The sequence below is a fragment of the Mustelus asterias genome, chromosome 10 (genome assembly GCF_964213995.1).
Source record: "Mustelus asterias chromosome 10, sMusAst1.hap1.1, whole genome shotgun sequence".
NCBI classification, from domain to species: domain Eukaryota; kingdom Metazoa; phylum Chordata; class Chondrichthyes; order Carcharhiniformes; family Triakidae; genus Mustelus; species Mustelus asterias.
Window position 1 is genome coordinate 33732824 of NC_135810.1, and position 10669 is coordinate 33743492.

The 10669-nt window shown below is 43.9% G+C and overlaps 1 protein-coding gene across 1 annotated transcript in view; it reads right to left on the reverse strand.

Annotated features, from left to right (window-relative positions):
- Nucleotides 1-6168, reverse strand: part of LOC144499555 (ATP-binding cassette sub-family C member 4-like) — a 57965-nt gene extending 51797 nt beyond the window's left edge. Inside the window, exon 1 of the mRNA XM_078221657.1 lies at nt 6006-6168. Within this exon, the coding sequence (XP_078077783.1) occupies nt 6006-6071 (66 nt within the window). The 5' untranslated portion in view covers nt 6072-6168. The remainder of the gene's footprint in view (nt 1-6005) is intronic.
- Nucleotides 6169-10669: the final 4501 nt, after the last annotated feature.

Here is a 10669-nt window from a genome sequence, read left to right on the forward strand (position 1 = left end):
ATCAATGTTCATAAAATCAAAGGGCTTCACTGTTCCTTTTCTGAACTTTAGTTGCCACAATGGTCAGCAACCTCTGTTGTCAGTGACAGAGCAATATCCAACATCGGACAAACCATAATGTGGTATCTGATAAATAAAGCTCTGTAGAGGATCCTATTCCTCAATTTGTCATCTGGAGGCTATTCCTATGGCTACCTTGGACTGCGAGAGTTTCCTTGATGGTCAGGCAATAATATCAAAATTGAAGTAGACAAAAGGGAAAATGTGGCAAAATGAGGGTGTGGAGGTGGGGGTTGCAGGGTCTGCGACCTACTACTGCCTCACTGCGCTAACTTAAATAGTCCTTCCCCTGTTGCGAGCTGCTCCAATGCAATCCATTCCAGGCAGATGCTGGAAGGGTGAAGGGGTGGATTCTAAGCTCATTTTCCTCACATCTGTTCCTGTTCCCACTGCTTCCTGTCACTCTCAGATAAACCATGCCAGTAGGTCTAGGTCAGTGATGGGAATGGTCGCAGATGGAAGGATAATATTTCTTAGAGTCTTCCTTTCACCTGATCACTTCCCTGGCACTGGCTAATGAAGCCAGAAGTTATGGATGTAGAGGCCTTAGTGACTAGAGAGGATTCCATTGAATCACATTTTTGTGAGGGGATAGGGATATGTTTTTAATGCAGCAATCAGAATTGATGGTGAATCCCTGAAAGATTGTTGGGATGTTGGTGCTGGGAATCATAGAATCATCATAGAATCTCTACAGTGCAGAAGGAGGCCATTCGGCCCATCGAGTCTGCACCGACCACAATCCCACCCAGGCCCTACCCCCACATATTTACCCGCTAATCCCTCTAACCTACGCATCTCAGGACTCTAAGGGGCAATTTTTAACCTGGCCAATCAACCTAACCCGCACATCTTTGGACTGTGGGAGGAAACCGGAGCACCCGGAGAAAACCCACGCAGACACGAGGAGAATGTGCAAACTCCACACAGACAGTGACCCGAGCCGGGAATCGAACCCGGGACCCTGGAGCTGTGAAGCAGCAGTGCTAACCACTGTGCTACCGTGCCGCCCTTCAAAGGAATTCAAAGGAATTCCTCAAAGATCAGCAGAGTAGGATAACTTCTGGCTTCATCAGCAGAGTAGGATAGGGGACCAGCCACTGAACTCCTTGTAGGCTGGGAGGGAGCATTCTCACTCCACACACAGCTCATATTTCTGTGCCAGTGACATAATCTGGCTTTTATAGCTTAAATATGTTTCATAGAATCCTACAGTGCAGAAGAAGGCCATTCGGTCCATTGAGTCTGCACCAACCACAATTCCACCCAAGCCCTATCCCCATAATCCCATGCACTTACCCTAGCTAGTCCCTCTGACACTAGGGTCAATTTAGCATGGCCAATCTATCTAACCCGCACATCTTTGGACTATGGGAGAAAACCGGAGAACCTGGAGGAAGCTTACGCAGACACAGGGAGAATGTGCAAACTCCACAAGTGACCCAAGCAGGGAATTGAACGCAGATCCTGGCACTGTGAGGCAGCAGTGCTAACCATTGTTCCACCGGGCCGTCCATTTCAATTATCGCTGTTAACATTATGGAAGCCAGAAATGCATGGTTAGGAGGTGGGATCTGATTTTTAGGATCCTCACCCCTTTCAGCCTTACCATACGCATTGGGGAGGAGTTGGATTGAAAATCGAAACAGGATTCTGCATTTCCAGTAGAAAACTGGTTCAATGCAAGCACAGCATGAACTGGGCCTCAACACTATAGCTCCAATTCCCAAATCTGTGCTCTTATTCAGTTTTTCTTTGCTGGTAGCATTCAATCACCCTTCATACTTCAAATATGAAAACCTACATGTGGGAAGGTCTGTGTCAATTCAAGACTAATTGCAGTATCTATATTGTCAAGTCTGAATATTGAGATCATTTCAGAGCAAAATAGATAGAGAATGAAGATTTGCTTTTCTTGGAAGGGTCAACAGCTGTTAAAATCCATTTATTTTATTCACACAAGCAGACATTAAACAGGCACTAAAAAGATGAAAGAGCAAAATTCTACCATGTTGCACGACCAAATTGACTTTCTGTCTGGGAAAAATTGCATGCTAAAATTCAAAATTTAATTTGTGCCTTTAAAAATCACATTGGAAGATGTGCAATGCTATCATGACATTCTTCAATTATCACCAAAAAACTGAAAATGCTGTTGAGCAACTGTTGATTGCTATTCATTCACAAGGCAATCATTATTTTTGAAGTCTCTTCTACTCTTTAAATTGAGCCCAAGAACTGCAGAAATGTTTTGTTTCCTCCTGATATATGTATTGAAACTCACAAGACCATGATTTTGATATCATCATTATCTTTCCCTGCATCAATAAAAGCTATATTTTATGCTCCAGTGAGCAAAACCCTGAAAATAATTCTGTTATGACTGCAGTCAAGCATGGATATTTACAGCATCAATAACAGTACCATGTTTTGATGTATTACAAAACATAACAAAATTAGGATCATTTAAATTATTTCTGACATTTATTGTGGATAGAATTTTTTGAAATAGTGAGTGCCAACATGATTAGATCTACTTTATACAATGTTGGGTGGTGCCTGTTACAGAAACTGAGCATTCTGTCCATATTTGATAAGATTTTAGATAATCAGGCTAAAGACAAATTAAGAAGAAAATGAACCGTTCCCCCCCCCCCAGAAATTCCTTTCTACTGTTGTTGCATGGTAAATTATTTGTCTGACTCACTTTCAAAGAACTCATTTTGTTATACATGGAGTTGTTACTTGCATTGTTTCTTCAATTGATGGGATAGATATTTAGAATGTCATTTCAAATTCATGGTGTGGGTTTCGGGCGGGGGATTGTTGAGGATTCAGGATCATTTGTCCATCATCAAGATTATCCTAAAAGACAGTTTTTAAAAAATATATGTAACCCCTTGCTGACCACTATATGGGGCTACTATTTAAATATTCAATCAACAGGATCCCGAATTCCTAGCGGTTGATGTTGATTTGGCTAATTCCCTGTTTACCCATAAATAGAACATAGAACATAGAAAGCCACAGCACAAACAGGCCCTTCGGCCCACAAGTTGCGCTGATCATATCCCTACCTCTAGGCCTATCTATAGCCCTCAATCCCATTAAATCCCATGTACTCATCCAGAAGTCTCTTAAAAGACCCCAACGAGTTTGCCTCCACCACCACCGACGTCAGCCGATTCCACTCACCCACCACCCTCTGAGTGAAAAACTTATCCCTGACATCTCCTCTGTACCTACCCTCCAGCACCTTAAACCTGTGTCCTCTCGTAGCCACCATTTCAGCCCTTGGAAATAGCCTCTGAGAGTCTACCCTATCCAGACCTCTCAACATCTTGTAAACCTCTATCAGGTCACCTCTCATCCATCGTCTCTCCAGGGAGAAGAGACCAAGCTCCCTCAACCTATCCTCATAAGGCATGCCCCCCAATCCAGGCAACATCCTTGTAAATCTCCTCTGCACCCTTTCAATGGCTTCAACATCTTTCCTGTAATGAGGTGACCAGAACTGCGCGCAGTACTCCAAGTGGGGTCTAACCAGGGTCCTATAAAGCTGCAGCATTATCTCCCGACTCCTAAACTCAATCCCTCGATTAATGAAGGCTAGTACGCCGTACGCCTTCTTGACCGCATCCTCCACCTGCGAGGCCGATTTAAGAGTCCTATGGACCCGGACCCCAAGGTCCTTCTGATCCTCTACACTGCTAAGAATGGTACCCTTCATATTATACTGCTGCTTCATCCCATTGGATCTGCCAAAATGGATCACTACACACTTATCCGGGTTGAAGTCCATCTGCCACTTCTCCGCCCAGTCTTGCATTCTATCTATGTCTCGCTGCAACTTCTGACATCCCTCCAAACTATCCACAACACCACCTACCTTGGTGTCGTCAGCAAACTTACCAACCCATCCCTCCACTTCCTCATCCAGGTCATTTATGAAAATGACAAACAGCAAGGGTCCCAGAACAGATCCCTGGGGCACTCCACTGACATAAATGTCAGTACTGTAATCGGAATATCAAAAATAAATTTAATAACAAATATAATTAACAGACATAAAACAGTGAGCTCTGATCTATAACTGTTGGGGCCCATCCGTTGGTGCACACATGGGGAACCTCGTCCTCAGTAACACACTTGTAGATACTGTTCCAGTTGGATTGTAAAGTCCCCACCAGTTACTCACGACACACACACACACACAGTCCAGAAGAGACACACGTGTGGAAGATGATGCTGTAGGAGGCAGAGGTGCCGCAAGCTATCCGTGCAGCAACGTAGGTCCAGTGCGCTGAAGGCTGTCCTCCTCGGCAGTAATGAAAAGAACAGGCAGGAGAACGCTTGGCTGCCTCTCACTCCAAACCGAATTCTCACTGCCTGGGAAAAGCTCTCTCTCTGCACACTCCCTGCCTTACTCTGCAGCTGCTTCACTTCCTGGCACCTTTTTTTCTTCCCGCCCCCAGAACAATCCGATTGGCCCAGCCCACATTACTCAACAAACAGCATCCTGTTCAGCAAACAGGACACTGAAACCCACAAGGGACAAAAGAACATTTGTAAATGTCTTCGCTACAAATCCCCATTTTTCTCAGTCCCTTACATTATTTTTAAAACCCAGACATGCTTTGAGTCAAGTCTTCTGTTTTATTAAGGATGCTATGAGGATCACCTCCCATGTAATATTCACAACTTAAGAACTGAAAGGATTTTAGAATTATGAAGTGTGTTACTAACAGGGAGATCTGCAGGAGGTCAATTTAGTAATATCTTGGGGGGAATCTTACCAGGATTTGACAAAGTGTCAATTCCAGTGAGAAAATCCCACCGGTGGGATTTCTTGTGGAATTTTGAGCCTCATTTACAAATTTCTTTCCTCCGCCCATAGTGACTTCCCTCTGAATCGCTTTCCCTGGGTCAACTTAATCTCTGCAAATGCCTCCCCAGCACTTGCTCCAGATCCATTAGACGAGATGGCTGCCAGGAAGTCAGCACCACACTTCTCGGAAGGAACCTAGACCAAACTCTTGGATGCTGTGCAGCAGAGGTGGAATGTCCTCCATCCACGGTCGCGCAGACATCCTTCCAGCAAGGTGACCACACCCACCTGGGAGGCTGTGGCAGTCATAGTGAGTGCCAGCTCAGTACAGAAGAGGACAGGGCAGCAATGCCGCAAGATGAATGATCTTCTTCGTGTGGCCAGAGTAAGTGCGCATCCTCCGGTCTCCCACTGGACCTCCTCATACACCCTTCACACCTCCAAGTTGATCTCTCACCCAACCACCTTGCGGGTTGCCAACACTTATCACAAGGCCGTCTTGCCTCTCAATCTCCATGTTCCCCCCCATTAGCTGCTGCGTTCCTCACACTCCAGCTCCCACTCAAGTCCCACACATGCCACAACACATCACCATCTAGACTGGCAGGAATCCCATCTACAATCTCCCCATCTGTCTCATTGCAGGACAAACTCCACCATAACAGCCACGAACAGGTAAGAGGGAGCTAGAAATGAATGCGGTAATGGGGTGGAGGGGGCAGGAGGAAGAGGTGGGGTAGTGATAGCGTAAGAATGAGCAACGCTGCACTTCCTGGCTCCATATTGATGAATGTGTTTTTAAAAAATATCGCAGTAACATCCTGCAGAAGCTCCTTTAAGAGCTACTTGTTGTCCTGGTTTTCATGCATGTAGTCAGTGCATTACTCTGGATCAAAATGAACGTGTGCTTCTTGACAGCATTTTGAGGGTTGAGACTGTTTTGCATCCAAAACAGAGACAACCTTCCAGATTTCTCTACAGAATTCTCTGGTAGCATATTTAATAACTTGCATACTGCAAACATGTAAGAGCCAAGTGCATTTTAAAACAACTTATAAGTGTTTATAAAATCCTGCTGTCTGTAAACTATATTATGGTTTTCCAGTTCTGTTCCTACCTCTTCCAATGCAATCCATAGCGCTTCATCAGTGTGTTCATCAAATGGATCCAGGTTCTTCCTCATGGTACCAGTAAATAAAACAGGGTCCTGATTGCAAAGAAAAATTGTTTAGATTTTTGTATTTTCTACGCATGGAATCAAAAGGTATTTTCTCTGGTTTCTATAAAGCTCTCCAGTAAAATTAATTTGAATCTCAACTTTGCAGCTCCTGCACAGAAATTCAGCACACAGGTACAGCAGGTAATCAGGAAGGCTATTGGAATGTTGGCCCTTATTTCAAGGGGATTGGAATAAGAGTAGAAAAGTCTTAAGTTTAGGAAGTAGGGAGATGGTACAAGGTACTGATGAGATCAAATCTGGAGTACTGTGAGTAAGGAAAGATATTATTTCATTGCAGACGGTTCAAAGAAGGTTCACTAGAATGATCCCTGCTATGGTGGGATTGTCATATGAGGAATAGTTAAACAGGTTGGGCTCTACTCATTGGAATTCAGAAGAATGAGAGATGATCTCACTGAAATATTTTAAGGGGCATGACAGGGTAAATGCTCAGAGGATATTTCCCCTCATGGGAGGGTCGAGAATCAGGGGGTCTTAGAATAAAGGGCACCAATTTAAGACTGAAATTAGGAGGAATTTCTTTTCTCAGAGGGTTGAGAGACTTTGGAACTCCTTGCCACAGAGCGCTTTGGGGGCAGAGTCATTGTGTATATTTAAGGCTGAGATAGATAGATTTTTGATCAGTAAGGGATACGAGGGAAGGGGCAGGATAGTGGACGTGAGGAATATTGGATCAACCATGAACCTATTGAATTGCAGAGCAGACTCAATGGGCCAAATGGCCTACTCATATTCTTATTTATTATGGTCTGAGGACTCTGCTCAGTCTAAATGAAAGATTACAAGGATGAATGGTGTTATCAACCTGAAACTTTAACTTTCTCTCTCTGCAAATGCTGCCTAAACTGTTGAGCGTTCCCAACATTTTCTACTTTGAATATAATAGTCGGTGCTTTTTGAGAATTAAAGCATATCATTAGGGCAGCACGGTGGCACAGTGGTTAGTACTGCTGCCTCATAGTGCCAGGGACCGGGGTTCGATTCCAGCTTTGGGTGACTGTGTGGAGTTTGAACGTTCTCCCTGTGTCTGCGTGAGTTTTGTCCGAGTGCTCCGGTTTCCTCCCACAGTCCAAAGATGTGCAGGTTAGGTAGATTGGCCATGTAAATTGTCCCTTACTGTCCCTAGATGTGTAGGTTAAGGGGATTAGTGGGGTAAATATGTGGGGTTACAGGGATAGGGCCTGGGTAAGATACTCTGTCAAAGAGTCGGTGCAGACTCAATGGGCCAAATGGCCTCTTTCTGCACTGTAGGAATTGTATGATTACACCAGCACAAAAGAAAATTTATCCTTAGCCATGACTCACCAACTTCGGATGAATGTCAAAAGTTTTGTTTCTATGTAGTCTAATCAGTGTGTAAATTGGAAAGGATACTTTGAAAAAAATTCTAATTTCCTTCAACAATATGTTAAATTTCTAAATCAACACAGATTCAATTTGAACAAAAATAAAAAGATATTTTAAATGAGCAGAAAATAGAATGACCATTACATAACAGAACACGCAAAAAATTAACCTACTTTATGAACAATGTGCGTGGTTGATAAAAAAACTGATGTCGACGTGGATTTTGAATTTGGGGAGAATATATATAACCCTTGTGTACCAAAGAAAAGTAAACTAATATTCATGCAATAAACAAAACAAGTCATAAACATGAGTACTATTTTCCATTGTGCGATTTATTAGTTTAATGTAATTACCTTGTGTTACATTCTAATACAATATAAAAATATCTTTAATCATCTTATCAAGAGCAGTTTCATTGTACATGGCACTGACACTGTGCACTGACACTGTTTTATAGTCATGCAATACCAGATAAATATAGAATGTTATTTTGATTGGATAAGGGTAAAGGGTAGTTAAAATATGAAATACATTTAGTCTCTAAGGCACACATTAAATTTGGGGAACTAAAATAATTACAAGAAATCTGTTGACTATTTTTGCATTGCCAATCCAATAAAACTTGATATTTAACCCAAATTACTGTTACTATCTATGCCAATTCAAGTAATTCAAAATTTTGATGTCAGTTCTGCAGAGGGTTTGAGGTGCATAAGTTAATTTGTTAATTAACTTTAGAGCAAAAGTTGTAAGTTAGTGTTCCTTGTTATACATTTATTTTCTTTAAATTAGTAAACAAAGGAAAATATTGCTCCTGCATGATCTGTGCAGCAGAGAGTTTCTTTCCTGATCTGATTTGTGTTGCACATGTAAGAGTGAGAGTTGTGTGCCTGACCACTGACCCATCACTAATACTGGCAATATTTTCAGGCTCAGCCTTAGATAGACATTGAGGCGGAAGGGGTAACAGGGTGGGGTCCAGTGGGATTCTCACCTGGGAGCTCATCATTGAGCAGGGGGCTGCTGCTGCCACCTGTATCAATGACCAGACAGCTTCATATTAATTATAAAGTTTACAGACTTCAATGAATTGGAAAATTCTGATTTTAAACTGCTAATCCACTGTTGAAACTGAAGCATGACATGCGTCATATTCTTGTGGTCCTATGATCATTAGTACATATTTCAGTATGCTAAACACCTCTAGAACATAGAATCATAGAAACCCTACAGTGCAGAAAGAGGCCATTCGGCCCATCGAGTCTGCACCGACCACAATCCCACCCAGGCCCTACCCCCATATCCCTACATATTTTACCCACTAATCCCTCTAACCTACGCATCTCAGGACACTAAGGGGCAATTTTTTAGCATGGCCAATCAACCTAACCCACACATCTTTGGACTGCGGGAGGAAACCGGAGCACCCGGAGGAAACCCACGCAGACACGAGGAGAATGTGCAAACTCCACACAGACAGTGACCCAAGTTGGGAATCGAACCCAGGTCCCTGGAGCTGTGAAGCAGCAGTGCTAACCACTGTGCTACCGTGCCGCCCCTCAAGATTTTGGGGCATAAGTATTGGCATAAGTAGTTCCCAGCATTGCTAAGGCAATGATTATATAATTAATTATTCTCACATTTAATGTCACCCACCTGTATTTATATCTGGTGAAAGTGCCATTGACAATTGCACTGGAGTCAGAAACACACAGAGATTCAGCGTTAACAGATTTCCACATACTGTTGTATCCCTGATTACCTCAGCAGGTAAATGAAGACATTTCTGCTTAACAACCATTGATTTTTAGTTTAAAATGTAGATACGGCATGGTGGCACAGTGATTAGCACTGCTGCTTCACAGCGCCAGGCACCCGGGTTTAATTCTGGCTTTGGGTGACTGCGTGCAGTTTACACGTTCTCCCTGTGTATATGTGGGTTTCTTCTGGTTGCTCCGGTTTCCTCCCACATTCCAAAGCCAAAGATGTGCAGGTTAGGTTGAATGGTGATGCCAAAATTGCCCCTTAATCACAGGGTATTAGCATTAGGGTTATGGGGATAAGGCCTGGGTCAAATTGTTGTTGGTGCAGGCTCGATGGGCCAAATGGCCTTCTTCTGCACGGTGGGGATTCCACGATTCTATGATAAAGCAGTAACATACAGAGAATGTGGTAGCATGGCCCCTTTAAGGTGCTTTCTCTAAGGGCCCAGTGTTTGGGCTGAACCCTATGGAGTGTCGAGGCAGGAAGCTGAGCCAATTGAGTGTGAGGGTGCGTATCCTGGGCTGGGGGAGGATCTGCAGTAAGAATCAGGGAGCATAAGTATACAGTCGCAGAGTTATTCTGTCGGACGCTGTTATAAATTTAGTTATTTGTTTGTTGGCAATAGAGCCTTTTGTTCTTTAGCCTCATTGAGTCATCCTTAATTTATTACAGAGAACAATTACGTTCTCAGGAATGTAGTGATTGATTACACCTAAAACACGAGTAAAGTCACTGGAGTTAAAGGGCAAACTATATTTTCCATCATTACCGAATATTGAGTGCAATCTTATTATAAAACTTCTAAGTGCGAAACGAGCAAGAAAACAGAAGAGTTTTAGACCTTTTTATGGGCAAGTTTGAAAATGCGATCTAATGACACTGTCATTTTTTTTGGACAGAAGTGCAATTCTCATCGGTGTGGGGAGTGGAGCCTAAACTTGCTGGTGAAGCAAGCTGACATTTGCTTGTGGCGCCATTGTGCAAGCGCCCGATCCCCCAGTGGACCGTGAAACCTCCTGCCATCCCCTCCATGGACATCGCCGCTCCCACCATGGCAACTTAGGCTGCTGGTATCGGGTCCCTCTCGATGGGTCTTCCGTCACAACACCCTCTACGGCCCACACTGCACACCCCCCCCCGCCTCCCACCCCACCCTCTCCCAATATCTGTCGCTCCCACCCCTTATCGATCGCTCCTTGTGTCGGTCTCCACACTCACCGCCAATCACCCCTCCCCTTGCAGAGCTCCCTCAGCCCATGTCTCCTCCCTTGTCATAGCCCCACCCCCACCCAGGCTCCAACCCCATGGAACTGTCCCAGCACAGTTATGGTGCCCCATGTGCAATACCAGGGTGCCTGGTGTGCAGTTCCAGGGTGCCCAATGGCATTGCCCAGCCATACCCCTGACCACCCGGGGGCTTCAATGGC